Source organism: Bos indicus x Bos taurus, chromosome 16 (assembly GCF_003369695.1).
Source record: "Bos indicus x Bos taurus breed Angus x Brahman F1 hybrid chromosome 16, Bos_hybrid_MaternalHap_v2.0, whole genome shotgun sequence".
Taxonomy (NCBI): domain Eukaryota; kingdom Metazoa; phylum Chordata; class Mammalia; order Artiodactyla; family Bovidae; genus Bos; species Bos indicus x Bos taurus.
Window position 1 is genome coordinate 50,733,255 of NC_040091.1, and position 20,443 is coordinate 50,753,697.

General features: G+C 61.2%; 2 protein-coding genes across 3 annotated transcripts; one reads left to right on the forward strand and one right to left on the reverse strand.

The window, feature by feature from the left end:
* The first annotated feature begins 484 nt into the window (after window positions 1-484).
* RNF223 (ring finger protein 223) lies at window positions 485-7,269 on the forward strand. Its single transcript, XM_027565270.1, has 2 exons — window positions 485-3,919; window positions 5,319-7,269. The coding sequence occupies exon 2, from the start codon at window positions 5,328-5,330 to the stop codon at window positions 6,075-6,077; it is 750 nt and encodes a 249-aa protein (XP_027421071.1). The 5' UTR covers window positions 485-3,919; window positions 5,319-5,327; the 3' UTR covers window positions 6,078-7,269.
* Window positions 7,270-7,372: 103 nt separating this feature from the next.
* LOC113906723 (tyrosine-protein phosphatase non-receptor type 11-like) lies at window positions 7,373-19,733 on the reverse strand. Of its 2 annotated transcripts, XM_027565268.1 has the most exons (14): window positions 19,688-19,733; window positions 13,755-13,877; window positions 12,546-12,743; window positions 11,674-11,860; window positions 11,480-11,599; window positions 11,195-11,308; window positions 10,957-11,053; window positions 10,665-10,744; window positions 10,177-10,332; window positions 9,836-9,967; window positions 8,980-9,134; window positions 8,806-8,873; window positions 8,357-8,675; window positions 7,373-8,185 (listed from the first exon to the last, which is right to left on the reverse strand). In XM_027565268.1, the coding sequence occupies exons 1-14, from the start codon at window positions 19,699-19,701 to the stop codon at window positions 8,131-8,133; spliced, it is 1,818 nt and encodes a 605-aa protein (XP_027421069.1). In that variant the 5' UTR covers window positions 19,702-19,733; the 3' UTR covers window positions 7,373-8,130. The 2 variants fall into 2 exon arrangements, with proteins under 2 accessions (XP_027421069.1, XP_027421068.1); XM_027565267.1 differs by having other exon boundaries at window positions 10,957-11,308.
* Between the last annotated feature and the right edge of the window lie 710 nt (window positions 19,734-20,443).

A 20,443-nucleotide genomic window follows, 5' to 3' on the forward strand; every position in this document is an offset into this window, starting at 1 on the left:
CCCTTGGAGGGGCTGGCGAGCACGGGGATGTTTGCCGACTGGTGGCTTCATCCCAGGCATCCCAGCCCGTCCTCAGGACAGAGCGGGGGCAGGGCAGAGAGCCTGGACTGCCTGGTCTGAGGTTTGCAGCCATTGCACACCCCCCCGGAGGGTGTCTGTGTGGCCCTGGGCCTGGGCACGTGGGAGTACATCAGCATACTAGGGCTTGGGGGGGGCTCCGCCCTCTCTTCTGGGGACAGCGGCCTGGAACCACCTGCCTCCGCAGCCGACAGCCTTGAAGGGCTGTGGGGTTCCCATGGAGGTCCTGTGGATGCAAGATGACCCTTGGCTTCCCCTGGGAACCTCAGAGCCGCCTCTTCTCTAATTTTCCCAGCCCTGCAGCCCCCAGCCTCAGCTTTGCTCCACCCCTGGCTGCTGCTGCTGCTGCTGCTGCTACTAAGTCGCTTAAGTCGTGTCTGACTCTGTGTGACCCCATAGACGGCAGCCCACCAGGCTCCCCTGTCCCTGGGATTCTCCAGGCAAGAACACTGGAGTGGGTTGCCATTGCCTTCTCGCCACCCCTGGCAGCAACACTCAACTCTGAATTTGACCCTGCAGCCCTCTGCCCCCACACTTGAGATGCTGCCCCTGACCTTCCAGGCCTCTTGTAGCCTGGCCTCTTAGGCCCTCAGCCACGCTGGCTTCCCCTCTGCCGCTGGACACCCTGGGCCTTGGGTGTGACTGTCTCAGGCCCCCCAAATAGTTTCAGGGACATTCCTGGACTCTTGGGCACATGACTCTGATGGGTATCCAGGCCAGAAAGCAGGTGGGGGGTGAGGCAGCTGGCAGGGACAGGGTGTCTGTGTGGGGACCCTGCACAGTCCCCTCAGTTTGTCACCTGTTCCTCACCTGGACTCCATGCATTCATGTAAAAAGCCCAGATAAGGCCAATTTGTGGGGTCTTTTCTGGGCAAAGCAGGCAGGTGGGGCACCTGTCCCCTCCTAGTGCTCCACCATGTCAACCACCACAAGGAGCCCCACGTCCTAGGAAGCGAGCTTGGTGTGGGGCTGGGCAGTGGGCATGGCCCTGGGGTCATAGCTGCAGCTCGTCCATTCATTCATCTCATCTGTTCACCTGGTGCCAAAGAAGCACCCAGAGCCATCAGAGGTCAGCAAGAGGCAGGACCAGCTGTAGAGTTGGGAGGTGGGAGCACAGAGCAGAATGAGCAGGGCCTGAGGATGGGACATGAGAACAGAGGCCCTGGTGGGGCCTGGGCACCGGGCCCCAGAAAGAGCTGGCCCCCAAGGCCAGGCCAACTGGGAACTCGGCTCACTGCTGGGTGTGGGAGGGACAGGACCGGAGGAGTCACCTTGTGGCCAGAGGGCAACTCCGAGCTTTTCAGGAGCCAGAGTGCAGAGGGTGGGGTGGAGGCCAAGCCCAAGTGCACCCCCTAGAGCCCCTGCTGCAGCCCAGCCTCTGTCTCCCAGGCTCTGGCCTGTGGGGCACACCAGAGTTTACACCCATGTTGAGACCTTTCCCCAAACTGGCTGTTCTCTGTGCCCCCTGCAAGACCTCAGAGTCTTGAAGCCAGTCCTCGAACAAGTACTGGGGCTGGGGAGCCATGGCCAGGGTGGGCCCTGTGGGGCAGGCCTGTCCCCTGCTCATTTGGCCAAAAGTAGCTTGTGCCTCCAGCCTAGGACTCCCAGGTGTCCTGAGGTCTTGGGGACCCCTACCATCTGAGAGCCATGATTGGACAGGGGTGGTCACTGCAGGCCTTGCTCTCTGCCCAGTCTGGCAAGTAAGCCCCAGCTTCATGGTCACCTGCCAGCAGCCAGGCTCCCCTCACACGTGCATACACGTGCACACACACACACAGGTGCACACGCAGCCAGCCGGAGTAAGCTGGTAAGCAGCTCACCTGCTCACATGAGGCCCTCACGCTCACGAGATGTAGATATTCTTCCCTCGTCATGATGAGAGTGAGCAGGTGTGTGGGGCCAGGGGATCCCTGAGCGCCATGGTCCCGTGTGGTGAGACCTGGCCCCACCCCGATGGCACATCCCTCGGGCATTCCTGTCCCCTCGCCTCGGGCACTGACTGTCCACTGAGGAGCTCGGGGTGATCTCAGAGCTCAGATATTCCCAGAAGCCCTTGGGGAGGTGTGCTCAGAGGACCAGGACACTTCCTGGAGGAGCATCAGACCCTGAGTCACGATACCCGTGGGAACCAGAGCCCCGTCCTGCTCAGGCAGGCCCCGCCCTCACAGAGACTCCCCATCCTCTGGGCCCTCACCAACCCCGCTGGCCCTGAACCCTCGCCAAGCCCCTCACCGAAGCTCTTCCTGCTCCTGGAGCACACAAGGAAGCCCTGGTCCTCTCTTCCTCTCCTGTAGTCGCCCCACACCTCAACCTCCTGCGGCTGCAGTCCTGGCTGCCCCTTTCCTCTCACTCCGGTTCCTCCTGGGGTCTGGGCCCAGGCAGCCTGCTCCAAGGCTGTCAGTGCTTCTCCTAGTGCTCTTGGGGCTGAGCAGCCTCTGGGGGTCCTGAACCATCCGCTGAAGGGTCAGGGTCGTTCCCCACCAGGGTGGACCCCTCTCCCAGCCTCACCAAGCCCAACACTCACTCCCAAAAGGCTCATGATTGGGGTTCCATATCAGGTCCTGGCCCCCAAGGTCAGATCAGGTGCACACTGAAGTGTGGTATGTGAAGCTGGGGTTGGGGGTGGGCAGCGAAGCCACAGGGTGGAGAAGAGAGCCTCCTGTGACCCTGTGGCCAGGAGGATCAGGCAGGCTGACTGTGGGTGGTCACAGCCCATGCCACTGGCTATTAAGGCCCCTCCGGCACAGCCCTCACTCCCTCCATCCTGGCCCCAGACAGGCCTGGGCGCAGGCTGGCCCTGTGGTGTGCTGGGACTCGGTATTAACCTGCTGAAACCGTTCCCTGTTTCCCAGGGAGACTTCCGGATCCCCTGCCTGGGTGGGCACTTCCTTGAGTCCCTTCCCTACCTACGAAACTAAGGTCCCCCCAGAAGATGCTCCCCTGAAACAAGTCCTGTGGCCAGCTTGCTGCCTGACACACCTTCACCCCTGACTCACCCCTCACTCACCCTGCGGGCACTCCCAGCCTGACCTCTCACCCCACTCCCCGGACCCAGAGCAAGGAGTTTTCTCCCAGCCCCCAAAGGCTGCAGGTGGGAAGGGATGAGCACAGCAGAAGCCCATTTGGGGCCCGCTGTGCTTTTGAGTGGCAGCCACATGGATGAGGTGGGTATTGGCGGGGAGGGGCAGGAACAGGGGCTGCTGGGGGAGGGTGTCAGTGAACTGACTGAGTGGGGGGCCTCCTTGCAAGGACCCTCTGGGGGCCCACCCAAGGAGCTCAGGTGCCCCCACCTTGAACAAGGCCAGTGAGCAGGTAGGTCTGTTTCTGGAGTGGCTGCTCCAGCATCTCAGGAGCTGCAGAGTAGGGAGAGGTTTTACCAGGCACCCAGTCACCCGCTGAGACCTGCCCAGACTGCAGAGGCCTACTGACCCCCAGCCCCACCCCAGGTTCTGACCTCTCACTTCTGACTCCCCACCCTCTACTGCCCAGCCTGCCAGGGAGAGGATGGGAGGCCAGCCAATCCTGGAGGCCCTGGGCCACGCCCTGGCCAGCGTGATCCCAAGCGAGCATATAAATACACCTGCCAGGAGCCCACGCCCATAGAACTCACACCTGTCTCGGACAGTGCTCCACACCTGAAGGAGCGCACACATCCCACACCCCACCTGCCCGGCACAGCTGCGGACGACAGCTCTGGAGAGGAACACTAGTCGGGGAACACAAGCCAGCCTGGACCAGAGGAGACGAAGCCAGCGCTTCCAGGACAAGTGAGCTTGGGGCCTCAGCCTGGCCGAATCAGCCAAGAGGGTCATGCCCGGGCCCCTCTAACCCTGGCTACCAGGTAAGTCCGGCTCAGCTGGCACTCCCGTCTCACCAGTACAGATTCAGGGTGGAGCACCTCCTCAGAAGGGTGGGGCCCAGTGCCAAGGAACCAGTCATGCGGGGAACAGCTGGGGGAGGACGGCTGCAGTACCCCAGACCCTGCTGAAGCTGTACCTGGCCTGTGGCAGCTGCTGTCACCAAAATACATTGACATCTCACACCTCGATGCCAGAGCACTCGTGACATCACAGTGATACCACCGTGACTCACAGTGGTCACTGTCAGGTGGCAGCAATACCTGAGCCTTTGTGGCACGTCACTGCAAAGTCATTCCACCAGCCCTCCTGTACTGACCAGCCAGTCAGGCTCAGGTCACCTCTGGGGGGCTCATGGGCTCTATGGGGTCATGTGGTCAGGCCTTCCCAAGGCCCCGGCCTCCTCTGTCCATCATAAAGGTGATGGGTGAGTCACCCCCTTACCTGCCCTCCTCCAAGCAGGACCCATGTGGCTGCCTGGGGTAGAGACCTAGGCCCAAGAAGGAGCAGCAGGCAGGTTACCTGAGCCTCATCAGGGAGACAGGTTGGGCCTCCCATGGAGAGGGTAGTAGGTGAGGAGTGGAACATCCCACTGCCTCCTGGATGGCGGCTGTGGCTGGTGTGACCCTCCTGGGTGGCGGGCCAGCCCAAAGAGGATGCCTGGCTCATCCACCCTCCCCGCTCCACTGGCCAAAGGGTGACGAGCATTTCCAGGCCCTGAGGGCCAGCATCAGGCTCTTGTCACCAACCAGACGAGCTGGCCCTACAGGTTGAGGCCACGGTGGGGAGACAAAGCCCCTCCTCAGGCCATGGCCACCACCCTTGCTTAGGCCCCCTGGTCTCCCGCAGCCTGTCCAGCCAGGCCTGGCGCCCACCTCACACAACTGCCTGCCAGTTATTGTGCGCCCACCAAATAAGCCACCCACACTGGAATCTGTGTTTAAACCAACCTCACCTGGCCCAGAGCCACACTCTTCCTGTGACAGCCAGGGGCCCCTCTGAGATGCCTCTTCTGCACTGTGGCTCTTGGTATCAGATGACCAGGGTCCAGCCTGGCAGAGCCCTGATGTAAATAGTAACTGTCGTGGGCCGTTGTCATCATCACTTTTATTTCTGCCCAATGGCACGGTCAGGTAGGCCAGGGCTGGTGGGAGGGGTTCACTGAGCAGTGGCCCACAGGGCCCAGCCAGGCTGGGGCACCCCAGGGTACTGACCCCTGATAAAGCACGTGAGGAGCTGGGGAGCAGGTGGGGGGACTTCAGAGAGGTGCCCACAGGCATCTCTGAGATGATGCAATGAAGAGGGATGGGGAGAGAGTGACTGACTGACCTTGCAGGAAAGGAGCAGTCAAGGTCACTCACAGTGGTCTCCATTGTCCCACAGCCCAGAACCATGTCGTCAGGCCCACAGGTGTGGCACACGACCATGCCGCCTACCAGCAGGAGCAGCCCCACAGCCACAGTGCCCAGGTCCCCCAGCTCAGCCAGCAGCCCCAGGTCTCCGGGCACCCCAGGCTCAGAGAAAGTGGCCTCCCCTCTGGAGTGCTCCATCTGCTTCTCGGGCTATGACAACATCTTCAAGACACCCAAGGAGCTCTCCTGCACCCATGTCTTCTGCCTGGAGTGCCTGGCACGGCTGGCGGCCGCCCAGCCCACAGGCCAGCCAGGTAGCGAGGCTGTGCCCTGCCCATTCTGCCGGCAACCCACAGCTGTACCCGCTGCTGGAGCCCCTGCACTGCGCACCAGCCGCCAGCTACAGGCCCGGATGCCAGCGCACCTGCAGCAGGAGGAGCCTGTGTGGTTAGAGGGTACCAAGCTGTGCTATTACCCATCGCCCTCTGTGCCTGGCCCGGTGGAGCCCGGCTTCATGTGTGTGGACATAGGCCCAAGCAAGCCCCCTGAGCCTGCTGTGCCTGTGCCCACCCCAGACCCCGCCCACCGTCGGGGGCCCCTGGCCCGCTGCTGGGTGCGCTGCAGGGACTGGAGGCGCGTGGCGCTCATCACAGCCCTGCTGCTGGTGCTCTTCTGTGTGGTCCTCTGGCCCGTGCAGTGCGCACTCAAGACTGGGAGCCTGCGCTGCCTCCCCCGGCCACCCTCCACCGCCGCCACCACCTCCTCGCTCGGGTCCCTGGCGTACAATTAGTGTCACCACTTCCACCCACCCCACCCCTCCAGGATCCCAGAGGAGCCCCCACATCTCTGAGGAACCCCACCCCATTCAGCACACACAACCCCCCGCTCTCTGGGGCTGGGTCCTATGGGGTGGACAAAATGGTCCCTGGAGCATCCAAGAATCAGATTGCTATGGGCTCCAGAGACCACCTCCCTAACCCCCATCTTGCAGATGGGGAAACTGAGGCCCAGAAGAGACAGCTTGGCAAGGCCCCTCCCTGTCCACACTGTGAATCACCTGTAGGACCTACCCCTTGCTGAAAAGGGAGGGGGCTTGCCACCCTCATCTTATTTTCACATTTCACCATGGCTCCTCGCTTCCCCAGGCAGGGCTGGCCCCTTCCCTTGGGTGGCCATGGGGACAGAGGGCAGTGGCAGGGAGCCCAGCTCCCCAGTGCCCATCCTGCCCTCCTGAATTGTACATTTTTAAATAAACTATTTTGTACCCACAATTGATAAGGGGTCCTCACCCTCTGTGTTCTTTCCTGTACCATTAAGCCACTTTTTCCAGAAAAGCCCAGTCTGCCCCTTCCACAAAGGCTCTGAATCCAAAGGACACCTCCTGGATTGGACTCCCAGCAGCCCCTAGCGTGTGTGGCCCAAGTTCTAGGGGGTCCAACTCCGGTCCTGCCTGGGCTGTGGATGGGCTGGAGCAGTTCTGGGCTTGGCTGCCTCCTGGGGCTGGGAGGCTGCCTGAGGGAGACAGTGAGGGCCGGGAGCACCTGGGGCAGGGGGTGCCGGGATGGGGCCTTGGCCTGGTCCAGAGTCCTCCTTCCCACCCCCACTGTGCTCACAACAGGCTACAACCCCCAGAAGTCATGATCCCACAGCCCTGCCCAGAGCCCTGAGTGGAGGGCTGCAGGACCTCACGACCCCTGGGAACCGAGGCTCAAGGGTGCACAGAAGCGGAGGTGGCGACAACCAGCGTATCCTGACGATCTACAGGCCTCGGGTTCCTCCAGCAGAGGAGGGCCAGACCTGGCTGGTGAAGCGAGCATCCTGGGGGATGGGCGGGAGTCCTGCCACCCCACCCCTCCCCCACCCAATACTGCTATCAGTCCAGGAATCCTGCACCGCCAGGCTGGCATGACGAAGAGAAGCCAAGCCGGTTCTGGCTTGCATAGGTCTCAGCCTCCTCATTCCTCACCCCAAAACCCAGGACTTCCTGCTCCAACCAGCTGTGCCTGTGGCTCAGAAAGACCCTGGGGAATTGGGCCCAGTCATGGGGACCCACAGGTACCCTTTCTCCAAGCCCCAGCAAAGATGCAGAACTGAGAAGGCATTTTACTGAGGAGACCAGAAAGTCACAGGGCCATCCATAATGGGAGGGTGCCAGTGTGGACCACAAGCCAGTGATATCGCATCGTCACAAACAAGTCATGCTCTCATGGAGCCTCGCCCTCCTCACTGTGGTCAGATGAGCATGTCACATATTCCCTCATTTAACAAGCATTTATCTACGCATGACTGCAATGTGACAGTCTGGGTTAGGTCTGGACGTGGCAGGACTGAGCCACTGCCAGGCCACAGCCTAGACCACGGCTGTAGGCAGGGCTGAGAAGTAACTCTGAAGGGGCGGGGGCACTCAGAAAGCAGGGAGAGGGTCACAAATGCTGGTGAACAAACTGGCACTCACTAGCTGGTCTCGTGTCCCACATTTAGAGTGACCCTCAGACATGAAGCACACATGTCTTCACCGCAACGTGCAGTTGGTCACTGGCGGCCTCCCAAACTGAGTCAAACAGCAGCCCTGCAGCTCTGCCTCCCCTCCTCCAGGAGTGCCAGGGCCACGGGATCTGCCCGCCCCTCACCATTTCTGGGCGTGCAGACCTGGTTAGGGAGGGTCTGAGGGGCAGACCAGGGACCCCACCCCCATCCCCACCCCGACTCCGCGGCGCTCAGGGCTGGGCGCCTGTCTGCACAATCCTAAACAGTCCTTTGGAGGAACGCGGAGGCCGGGCTTGCTGGGCTCCCGCCTTCTTGCACGGCTCCAGCCCCACTCGGGGCACGTGCACGAGGGGCTCTCACGGCTCTAGGCCCTGCAGGTTCTCATATTCGTGGCGGGGGGCCTCCCGGGTCCTGCAGGCAGAGACAGAGTTCGACTGGGGCCCACCTGCGATCCCGCCCCCTCGTCCCGGTCACGCCCCCGAGCCCGGGCCACGCCCCCGAGGCCTTCCTGTTCCCCTCCCCCGCCCCGCCGCCGCCCCCGGCCGGGACTCTGCCCTCCACAGTCCCTGATGCTCCACTCACGCCGCCGGCGCCCGGGACGGCGCGGGTCCGGGGCTACAGCCGGGGTCGACGGGCGAGACGCCCAGGTTCAGCGAGCCGCGCTCCTCCTGCCGCTCGCGCTGAGGGGAGGGGCCCCTGGTCACCATGGTGACGCCAGCGCAGGCTCCGCCCCGGCCCGGCCCCGCCCCCACAGGCTTGCGGAGGCGCAGCTGTTCGCCCTGGATGTACCGCTGCAGCGCTAGGTACACGAACTTGTACTGCGCCTCGGTCTGCACCATCCCCGAGCGCTGCCGCCGCACCAGTTGGATCGTCTTGGGGACGTCGATGTCGCAGTCTAACCCTGGGGAGGAGCGTGCTCAGGGCGGAGAGGGGCCGGCAGGGAGAAGGTGGGATGGCTAGATGCAACGAGCGGTACCGGCAAGCGCAGGGGGTGGAGCTACGTGGGGCGGGGCCTGCCTGGGGCGGCTCACCCTGCCTGCGAATGACGTCCACCAGGATGTCAATCACAATGATGGTGCCAGTGCGTCCGATGCCAGCGCTGTTGGGACGGACCAAGGAGGCCTGTGGCTAGTTGACAGGACAGAGCCGTGGCCCCTTTCCCTGTCGCACCTGTACCGCTGGCCCCGCCCCATCCCCTGTCGCACCTGCAATGGACTACCATGGGTCCGGCCCCCGGTATGCTGCTGTGGGTCCGGTTCACCTCTTCCAGGAAGCTAAGGACGCCGGTGGGCTCGGCCGGGACGCCGTGGTCCGGCCAACTGAAGTACTGGTAGTGTTTCACTGTGTGTGGCGACTCCTCCTAGGCAGGGTGGGCTGGTGAGTGCCAGCTGGGAGGTCTGGGCTGTCCCAAGCACCTCGGGCTGCTGTGACCCTTGGTTGGGAGGGGCACAGGGACTGAACTGGGGAGAGACAGGGCGAGGCCCAGCGGGGTTTGCCAGAAGGAGTGACCAGCAGGGCCCAGACAGAGCTGGAGGGAGTGGGAGGAAAAGATGGGATTCAGGGTTTGGAGGACCTGCGCTGCCCGGGGAAAGGAAGAAAGACGGTCCTGGGGAGGAGCAGCTTCCAGGAAGTGAATTCTATTTAAGAAGGGCTAAACACAGAGGCTTGCAGGAGCCCCGGTGGTTATCAAAGGAAACTGGCCAGGAGGGAAATGTGCCTGGGAGGGGAACTGGCCAGGAGGGAAATGTGCCTGGGAGAGAAACAGGCACCAATGGCATACAAAGAAGGCCGAAGGTACTGAGATGCCCAGGGAGGAACTGGAAGAAGAGGCCTATATGGGTGTGAGGCCACCCTGGAGCCAGACAGCTGGGTTGAGAACTTGCCTGACTGGGATCACTGCCCAGCATGGCCCAGGCCAGGACTTTGCCCAGTGGGTTGAGCCATGTGGAAGCCACCAAAGCTAGTGGCTTTGGGTGGAGGCTGGGCCAGCCCAGCACAGACCTGGGGACTTCCTGAGCACATCACCCTAGCCCTGAGGCTCCCGAGGCTCTTCAGGCTCACCTGGTCTGGCCTCCACACCTGCAGCTCCCGCACACAATAGCCCTGGGCCCAGTGCTCAGCCATGTTGCACACGTGAAGGTGGCCGTACTCTTGGCTGCCGTGCAGCTCTGGCCAGTATCGGAAACACTTGTTCTGGGGGGTGGGGGCATGGCATTAGCCATGCTGGAAGACCACCAGCACCCATGCCCCTCCTCCCTGCGGGGCACACATAGGGTCTCTCTAGGGCCCTCGCCGTGCCCCAGCATCTCTAAGACTGAAGAAGCAAAGCTGGGCCAGCTCCAACACAGGTCCAGTGGGGCACATGGCAGGAGGAGGGGAGGAACATGAGCTGGAGCTCCTACCCGGCCTCGCTCCACCTCCCTGGTGGTCATGACGATGACATGTGTGTTCTCCTGGTGCACCATGGCCCAGAAAGCAGCCACTGTAGTCGGCAGACAGCCCTGGGTGGCGATGTACACCTTGCCCAGTCCATGGCCTGGCTTCTCCTCTGGGTCACTCTGAAAGAAGGTGGGGTCAGCTGCCTGCTGTTTCCAGGAATTAAAGTGCCAGAGGACCAATTCAAGTTGATGCAAATGATATGCAAAGTAGCCAAAGTGGCTCACACACAGACCATGGAGGGTGGAAGGGGCTTAGGACCAATATTTAATCCAGCAGTTTCTGGATTGGCCCCTCTGAGGACCCAGTGCAGACTACTGCACCCTTCCTGAGTATCTGTTGTCTTTCCAAAGTCCACAGACCATTCCAGGAGCTCCAGGCTCATTATTATGGGGAATGGAGTGACCAGGGTTTGATTCATGTAGGCCACAGGTGCAGCAGGCCAAGTACCCACCCTGATGTAGTTGGCATTGATGTAGTCGGCTCCAGGCACTCTGTCATCCACATCATGAAGGATGACACGAGTGGTATCAACTGAGAAGGGAAGATGTAGCTCAGGTCTCCAGGGAAGAGGGATCCCCGCTGACCTGTGGTGAGCAGAGGCAGAGGACGAAGGGGCAAGAGAGGGCATCGCACCAGTGGTGGGGAATGACCCCTGCCTCCACCCCCAGGACCCCTCTGCCAGATAGGCCCTGCACTTGGTGGGTGAGGACCTGGTCCCCATGTGACCCCAGCCCCAGCCTCACAGGGAAGGATGTTCTTGTATCGATTCTTGGGCTTGTTCTCCGGCCGCTGGCCTTCCTTCCGGGGGTACAGGAGCCGGCATTCCTGCTGCTGCAGCATCTGGAGGAGTGGGGCTTTAGCCTGTGGCCCCAGAGCCCTCAACACCCGCCATACACGCCCTGACCCACACCCCTCTGCTGGCCCTTGCCACAGCCCAGAGGACGGGAGTCTGAAGGGGGGCAGTGGGCAGCAGGCCGACACCTCGAACTCCTCCCAGAAGCCCTGCTTGGCCTTCTCGCTGGCATCCGTGGCCTCGCTGAGCTCCTGCACACGGCTCTCAATGCTTGCAGCGCTGATTCTCGTGGCCTTGAGGGGCTGGCAGGTAGAGGCTCGAGTCCAAGCTTAGCAAGGCCCAGTGGACCCCAGAGCGCCCTGGCCCCCACCCTTGCCTTCAGCCACCCTGCCCCAGGGGCTATGCCAGAGTCCCTTGTCCTCCAGAGGGAGAAGCTCACTCAGACCCCAAGGTTCAGGTGCCTGGGGACATACCTGCCGAAGATGCACCACAACCCCTGACCTCTCCACCATGGGGTTCTTCCTGTAGCGCTCCACCAGATCTCCAAGGGTGTCGAACTGCTCACCACCTCCCACGTCGTACTTCCCATCTGGCTGTGGGGTGGCAGTGAGGGCCTGGTGGCTACCCCCTCCCCAAGCCACACCCCAAACCCCACCCCGCCTCTTACCTGGAAGTGGATCATGATGTGGGTGACACGCGGCTGGCGGTCCACCCTGTCCAGCTGCTGTGTGAGCACTGACAGCACAAAGTCCCCAGGTTTGCTCTGACTCTCCCGAACCAGGAAGCTGCCTGGACGCCCTTTCTCCATCAGCAACTTCTCAGCCTCCTTACCAGACAGATGCCCATGATACCACCTGGCCCAGGGCAGCACACGTGAGAAAGGAGGCCCTGGACTGGCCAGGTGAGGGGCACAGACCCACAAGTAGCTGAAGTCTCTGAGGCACAGACACCAAGAGAGACACACACCCACCTAGACCTCGTGGGCCCCGGGCAGCACCCACACCCAAGCCAACCTGGGTCAGCCCTGCCCACCTCTCGGACCCTTCTGCAAGCCTCCTCCAAACCTCCTCCAACCCAGAAAGCAACACGAGGCGGGACCCTCAGGCCCTGCAGGGCCCCAGGGTGGCCACCAGGTGGCAGCCTAGTCCTCAGCAAGGAGTGGGCCAGGCCAGCCCCACCGGGCTTCCTCAGCCGGCACAGCTGGCTCAGGCCTCCGCAGTGCAGCCAGGGAAACCGAGGCTGGGAGACCTACTCTCCCCAGGTCACCAGGCAGGCAGGCAGACAGGAGGCCGGCTGCAGCTCTTCCACAGGCACCCCTCTGTAGCTGGTGCCTGAGACCTGGAGAACTGAGGCCAAAACCCCTGAGGAGGGAGTGCTTTATACTCCCTCAACTCTGCCACAGTGGTGCCCAAGCCTGACCTTGAGTCCTGGGGGCAGAAGAAATCCAGAGGCCGTGTCCATCGACCCCTGCCCCTCGGACTCTCGCACACACACAAGTGCGGACACAGATGTCGGCCAGATGTAGACACAGCCGCTCACCGTTCCGACGTGGGGTCCTGGCAGCCCAGCGGGTGCCGGAGCTCCACGGGGGCCCCGCCACGCTCTCGGAGCAGCCCCCCATGCTGGCCTGTGTAGTGCTGTACCAGCTCAGCCAGCGTCGCGAACTTCTCCCCTCCATACAGATCGTAGTAGTCACCTGTGTTCTGGATCTTGATGTGAGTCACCTCATTATGGCGCCTGAAAGGGCCAGTGCACCAGCTGCCATCAGGGCCACTGTTCTCACCAACCACCCTCCTTCCCATGAGCACTCAGCTTCCCAAATAGCCCCAGGGGAGTTCTTGCCCTGATTTCTTGGCCTCTGCCATCCCTCTGCCCAGAACAGCCACAGTCAAGGTCAGGTCCCTCCCTTCTGCAGGTTCCTGCCCAGTTAGTGTCCAGGCCTCATCCTGGGTGGTGGGCACCCTGCCCCCATTGCCCCCAGGGAAGCCAGTACTAGGTTTGGCGACTACAGGCTTAACTCTCCCTTGGCCTGGTGGCCGAGGCTGGGGCAGCCTCTCAGGACAGACTCTGCCTCACCCCAGCCCACCTCTCCAGGGGCTCTGAAGGACAGGGGGCTGGACTGCTTCTCCCAGGTGCCCAGTGTGGCTGGGGAAGCCCCAGGTAAGAACAGAATGCCTGTCTCTCAGGGGAGGGAAATCCACCCTGAGGACTTGTCCCACCTGCTGCCTCAGGTTTAGCAGAAAACCCAGAAAAACTTGGAGTGCTTTTGGAAGACCCCCCCCTCCCCAGACTCTAGACTGACCTGCCTCACACAGGGTGGACATGGGTCTGGCTGTCCACTCTGCTGGTCATGGCCCCTCCTGCCCATCCTCCCTACACATTGGCTCTTGTAGGGCTCTGGGCAGATCTCCAGTGAGTGACATCCCCAGCAGATGGGGGTACAATTACGGCCAGTGAGGACCCTCAGAGGGATGAGGGCATCTCGCTGACCAGGGCCCACCACACTGAGCCATCCCTGAAGGTCTAAGTGGCCCCTCCTGCCCAGGGGCCACCTGGCCAGAACACCAGACCCCCCAGATCTTGCATGTCTAGCCCCCAGCAGAGGTCCCTGCTGCTCAGAATGCTGTCCACCAGCCCTCTGGGAGCACTAGGGAGCCTGACCCCCTGCTATGCCCTCAGCTGAGGTTATTCTCACCCCTTGAGGTCCCCCGGGGCCTCAGGCCTGTCCACCCTGCACCACCCACCCACCTGACAGACAGTGTGAAGCCCCCGGGGCAGCTCTTGCTGGGTCTTGCCAGGAAGCTTCCGTGCTGGCCACTGGACATGAGTAGCTGCTCAGCCTCAACTCCACTGATGTTGGGGTGAAACCACCTGAAATGAAGAGGGAGAGCTGCAGATTAGCTGGGAGATACTGGGCCATCCTGACCACACCCACGATGCCCTCTGGGGTGCCCTGTGCCCACCCCCATCCTTGGGCTGTGACCACAGAGTCTAGGGTCTGTGGGGAAGGAGGTGAGGCTGGGAGCGACCAGGGACATAGATGGGCAGAACCTTTCCCACAGTGGCAGGTGGGCAGGGCAGACATCCCCTCCCAGAACACCAGCAGGAACCTCAGCCCTCTGCCGTCTCTCCCCAACTCACTGCCCACCGGGCGTCCCAGCTTGACCAAAGGCACTCGGGATCCCCCATGGCCACCCAGAGCTCCCTTCCTCCCCTCAAAGCCCGGCAGCGGACCGCGGGGCCCCCGCCCCTCCCACCTTCTCCACTCTCTCCCAAGGCACCCTGGCAGGTCTGGTCAGTCATTTGAGCAACGCCCCTGGGAGAAGAGCACAGGCCACAGGCCCAGGTCCACCCTCCACCTGCTGCTGCCCACCAGCCTCCGCCCCTCACCACACAAGGCCATGCACCGCAGGGCTCCCTGTACCAGCTTTCTCTACTCCTGGCCCACATTGCGTGACTGAGACCCTCTCCCCTCACTCTTGGATGCGTGTTCTGCTTCATTGTTCTTCATAGCACTGAAAACCGTCCTGACATACATATTTATTGGCTTATCTATCTCCTACGGGAGGATTTACGGTCCACAAGGGGTGAAAACATTCTGTGCAGGGTGTACACCAGGGTATAAAACAGAGCCTGGGGATTAACAAACAGACATGAATTCAGAAGTGAATGATTAATGAACCTAAGATAGGTGGGTGGTGGGTGGTGGGTGAGGAGCAGGTGGCTGGCAGGAGCAGGTCAGGAAGGCCAGAGAGTCATCATTTATTCTGCTGGGGGTCCAGGCTGAGAGGGGCTCAACTCTGCCCTCCCCTGCTGCTGCCCTGGGACCACCCTTCACAGTTATCCCCATGAGATGGGGGGACAGATCAGGGGGCCATCATCAGGGCTCCACAGGTGCCCACTGCTGAGATCATAACTGCTGTTTTCTTTACCTGGGTGGCTTCTTTTGTCCAGTTAGGGCAAGAATTTCTGGGCCAGGGATTAAATCTACTCGTGTGGTGGCCCCAAAGCATCTCAGGGCAGGGACCTGGCTTGACCCCCCAGCGGGACCCTGTAACACAGTGTCTGGACTTCCACCGGCAACAGTGAGTCTCCCATAGAGGCACAAAGGTCACTGCAGGAGGGTCTTGCGCCGTCTGGTTCAGAGGTGTGTGTCCCTGGTTCACTGTACAGATGATACACGGTGTCCAGGGTGGTCCTGCCCCTGTCCTGCCTCCAGTGGGACACCAGGGCCCCTGACTCCAATTCTGCCACCTGCTACCTCCAGGCCCCACCCAGCTGTTCGCTGTCATAACCTGGCCACAAGTGAGGCAGGGGCTGACATGCCCTGGACAGACCCTATCCTGTCCTGTCCTTGCAGATGGCCCCGCACCATCCTGCTCCACTGAGATCTTTCTGTAATGGGAGTCAGTTCACGCCTCTTCCAGGCCCTCCTGCCCCTCCCTCTGCCCCATCCTGTGCTCCGTTTGCCCCTGCCTTCAGCTGCTTCCTTACTCCTCCAACAAGCCATCTGTGCTCAGTCTATACCTCACAGTCTGATGCTCAGCCCAGGGCAGGTGTGGGGCGTGCAGGTGAATGGGTCAAAATTGAGCACAATCATAATCCCAGTTCCTGGGTCACAGTGGCCACAATTCACTGCTGAAAGCCATGTATGGCCAGTGGAGGCTGTCGACCGCATGTGGGAAAGAATCATCTCCACCATCACAGAAAGGATGGTCCTGCACTGGTCCACACTGCTGAGTCCCCACAGGACAATTTCCCTGGGCTCTCAGGGTCTCCTCCAGCCTTCTGGGGCTGGTGGTCAGGTCTCCTCCAGAAGCACAACCTCCACTTGGGAGTTCCCCACACTCTGACCTGGTTCCCCACCTCACCTGGCCTGGGTCCCCTCCTTCTGACCCTATGGTGTCGGAACCTCCCCACTCTGCCCTCCATGTGTTGCCACATCCACACACCAGGGATATAGCCCTACCTGGGATCTGAGCTTCAAGCTCACAGACACAACCCTTTCCAGCATCTCTGTCTGAAAAGGTAACAGCATCTCTGTCTTGACATTTCCAAGATTTAAAAGTCCTGACAAGGCCCCTGAGGCCCTGTCCCACACAGTCCTCACTTAGTGAAGAGAGTCACTGCCTGACATTGCCCAGGTCCCTGCCCTCAACTCCCCAGCACTCTCCCAACGCTGCACCCTCCTGTCCTGACTTCCAAACGCCCCAGACCAGACCCAACCACTTCTCCCACTCCCCTGGGACCAGTGCCCACTGGCTCTTGCCTGGACTGCAGTGTTGATTTCAGGCCTCATCCGTGACCCCCAGCTGAGCCACGGCAGACAAACAGGTTCTCAGAAAACATACATCAGAGCCGCGTAAGCCTTCTCAGTGGCCCGGTGTGGCTTTCAGGATGCTTGCACACCTCAAGGACCCTGCCCCCACTGGAAAGCACCCTCCCATCCCGTTGTTCATCTCTCTGTTCTCCAACCTCACCCCTCATCTGGCCACCTCCGGCTGGTCCTGCAGGCCATGGCTCACACTTCCTCTCTGTTCATTTTCTGAGAGACACAGCCCAGCCCCCACCCTGCAGCACTGCAGCTGCATCTCTGCCCCTCCTTCCATGCGTGACAGCTGGAACAGCAAGCAGACAGGTGTGTACAGGCTTCTGAGTTTACCTGTCCCCCACCCCCCGCCATGTCTTCACCATCAGATGTGAACTACGGGGAGGGCAGGGTCCATTCTGACCTCCATGGCTCCCCAGGGTCCATGTTCTGAGAGGTTCTGAGAGGCCCAGAAGCCCAGGTGACCTGCCCAGGGCCACCCAGCACTCCCATTCAGCTCTTCCAGGGGGAGGGAGGTATCCTGCCAGCCAGTCACTTCCTGGGCATGTTTTGGGCCTGGGGTCTCAAGCTCCCTCCCATGCTGGCTCTAGAGGGGTAGTTTTTGTTGAGTAGTCCAGCAGGTGAGGCTGCTAGGGAAGGGCTAAGAGCTGCTGCAGGATGAGTTCTAGGGCCAGTCACAGAAGAGCAGGCCAGGCCACCAGGAGAAGGGTGAAGGCTTCCTGCTGCCAGAGCCACTGCAGTGAGGAGGTGGTGGGGGACTGGAACCCAAAGGAAGGTTTCTGACCCCCATCCTGGGGCCACCAACTCTGCTGAACTGCATCCTATCCCAGATGCCCACCCCCAGGCCCCAGCAGCCTCCGAATCCAGTCCGAGATGGGCGATGCCCAGAATGTGGGGGTAAGGGTAGAAGGGGCACCCAAGCCACAGAGCAGGGAGAAGGACACACTGCCCTTTTGGGGACTCTTGCTCATACTTTCTGTCCCTCTGTCCTCCCCACAAGCTGCCCGCTGTCTGTCAGGTGGAAATCCCCAGAGGGAGGGCATCCTGAGCCGTCACAGCAGCTCATACCACTGCCTGCCTGCAACCCCAGGCTGAGGCAGGTTTCACACCCCCCACTAGGTTGAGAGGTGGAGTCAGGTGTCCAGCAGGTTGGTGCAGCCACAGCCCTGGCTGCGGGGTGGGAGGAGGTGGGAAGCTGCAAGTCCCATTTCCAATCTCCACACTAGGGTCACTTCTGTGCCAAAGAGCTCCCTGCTCTGTGGCAGGTCAGTGACTCAGTTCTGCCCTTGTCACATGGTCAGGCAGGTCCGGGAGAGGGGCAGGTAGGGTGGGCAAGATACACTGGGCTCCCCACCGAGTCAAACAGCTTGGGCCCTTTAAGGTCCAACTGAGTCTGGTCGATGCTCAGGAGCCCAAAAACAGCCCAGCCTGAACCCACTGGCCAGTGTCTGGTCCAGCTTTCTGTGTGGCCTTGGTGTCTCATCAATAGATGGGACACCCTGTGACCCTGGGAGTTCCATGAATGGCTTGTGGACATGCTATATACATGGTACCTGCAGGAAAGACACTGTTGGGATGATGGGAGATACACAGAACAGAGGGGAGGGCCCCAGGCTGGAGCTCCAGGGCTGAGGACCACAGAGCACTGTTAGTGTCTGTCTCCAGCTCCCTACCCCTAGCCCCTTCTGGTCCCTGTTTATGCAGGCCTGTCCTGTCTGTGCAGAACTGAATTAACCAGAGACATGCTTTCCTCTCCAACATGGAACACAGGGAGAACTCTAAGGGGCTTAGCAGACCCCCATAGGACCCAGCCCCCTCCCAAGCACCAATATCAACACATCAAACCTCAATGCTAGGCAAGACCTGAGCTCAGCCCTGCCCACAGCCGGAGTCCCGGGGTGAGTGGTGGCAATGGTGATGCCCGTTGACCCACAAACCGCAGGGCAATGGGAAGGGGCCGTTGGGTGAGAGCAAGCAGGAGGGGGGATGTGTTTCGCTTGGGATTTGGTTGGGCCTGCCCAGGCCTGATAGGGCTGTGGGCAGTGACCCAGGGGTCAGAGGAGTGACAGTCCAGATGGTCATCACAGGGTGGGGCGGGAGGGTTGGCAAGGGCAGGCAGAGCCCCACCCGGGGCTTTCCCAGGCTGGCCCAGGGTCACATGAACATGACACAGACATGACCTTTTCTGAGCACCAGAACTTGCCTGGGGAACCAAGAAATGAGGCTCAGGGGAGCCTGAGAGTCATTCCAAACAGATCCCAAATGCCCTCCTCCCTGATCTCCAGCTGGATGTTACATCTTGGAACCACAGGGCTCTACGCTGACAGGTTCTTGGAGATCAACTCACTGCTACTGTTCCTGAGCCTTACAGGGCCATTGGCCCTGCCAGAGGCCACCTTGCCAGGCCCACCACACCCCCTGTAGGGATTCTGGGGCCCTCACCACTGAGGCACTGCCCTAGACCCGCAGAGCAGATCTTGTCCAGCCCCTCACTGATCTAGGGAGTCATTCGGGGTCTTAGGGCAACCCCTCCTGTGACCCCCCAACCTCACCGAGCCCCAGAGAGAGGTGTTCTGGATGTACCAAGTGCTAGGAAGTGGTGACAGGCGTCTCACACCTGTGTGGCTCCCCACTGACATCCACATTCAGCTAGAGTCTGAGCTCACATGAGTGTGTGCACAACCAGGGAGTGGGGACCTGGTAGAAAGGGCAGGAAGTGCCCCTTCCTGCACATGCCCAACCTTTCTTCTTCATGGGGGCAGAGCTGCATCCTGTCCTGGGTTGCACACACACCGTTTCCAGGGATCTCGCCCCTAAACCTGGCCCTTAGGAGAGCCTGGGAAGGGAAGAGCCTACCTTGCAGGTCAAGGGGCTTCCAGGATGCTCCCAGTCCTGAAACTGGAAAGGGCAGACCACCAGGTGGAAAACATCTCTGGTGGCCAAAAAGAAGGCAAGAAGTCCAGGAGAGTGAGAGAGAGAGGGTCTGTCAGTGACTTGACACCTGCTGTCCACTCTAGGCTCCAGTGGCTACCATGCAAAAGCACCATCCATTCCCTAGGGTCAGGGAACCTCTGACCTCCACCCAGGCCCAGCCCCAGATTGAAAGAGTCCTTTCCACCGGCCAGAGTAAGGCTAGGCCTCACTGTCCCAGGACCCAGGAATCTGGCCCTGGCTGTGGAGATGTCACAGGTCACATGTGGAGATGACATGTCAGAAGGTCAGGCCTGGGGTCCACCGGTCAGGAGCAGGAGATGTCCCGGGTCGCATCTCTCCCGCACCCCCTGTCCGCACCCGTTGGCCCGAAGCGCATGTGGTGGGGTTCAGCGTCAGGCCACCGGGTGGCCAGGCTCACCTGCGCGAGGTCATGTCTGCGGGGCTCCAGCTCTCTGGTAGCTCTGAGGGGGCCCCGCCTACCCAGAGGATCCTCCCATCAGAGCCCCGCCCACCGGGACCCGCCCCGTCCAAGGAGCCGCGCCCATCGAGAGGTCCCGCCCCTCCAGTATCTCCCTTAAAGGAGCCGAGCCCTCAGGTCTCGCTGCCTTGCTGGCAGGTTGGGTTAATAGCACCAGTTCCTAAGGTCGCTCCGAGCTTCAGGAAAAGGGGTTCACACCATATTATGGGCTCAGAGGGCGCAGGTGCCAGGCGGCCCTGGACGGAGCTGCACGGAAAGTGATTAATTATGGGTCCTGCTCGTTTTGGTGCTTTCCTTCCAAGAACCTTTCTGGCTCCGCCTCTGTCCTGAGGGAGGAGGGGCTGCACTCCCCACACCCTGGAGGGAGGGGCTGGGAGCGAGAGAAGCGGGCGGAACAGGCCCCACCCGACCTGAGTCCCAGAGACGGCCCCAAAGGGGCGGAGGTGGGAGCCCACCTGATAACTGGGCCCTTTCGTCTTACCCAGTCCTATGTTGCGCTGCTAAGTTCCGTTCTAAGTTCCCTTCTCCCACCTCTGCCACTCTTCCTAGGCAATGCTGACACCTCTCTCCGTGGGCCCTTTACTCCTGCTACAGATGCCCCTGCCAGGTCCAATTGTCCCCGGTGCCCACTGGCCAATCGCGTGGGGGCTCCACCCTTCCTTGCCTGAGCTCCTGAGCTCCTAACTTTGGGATCCC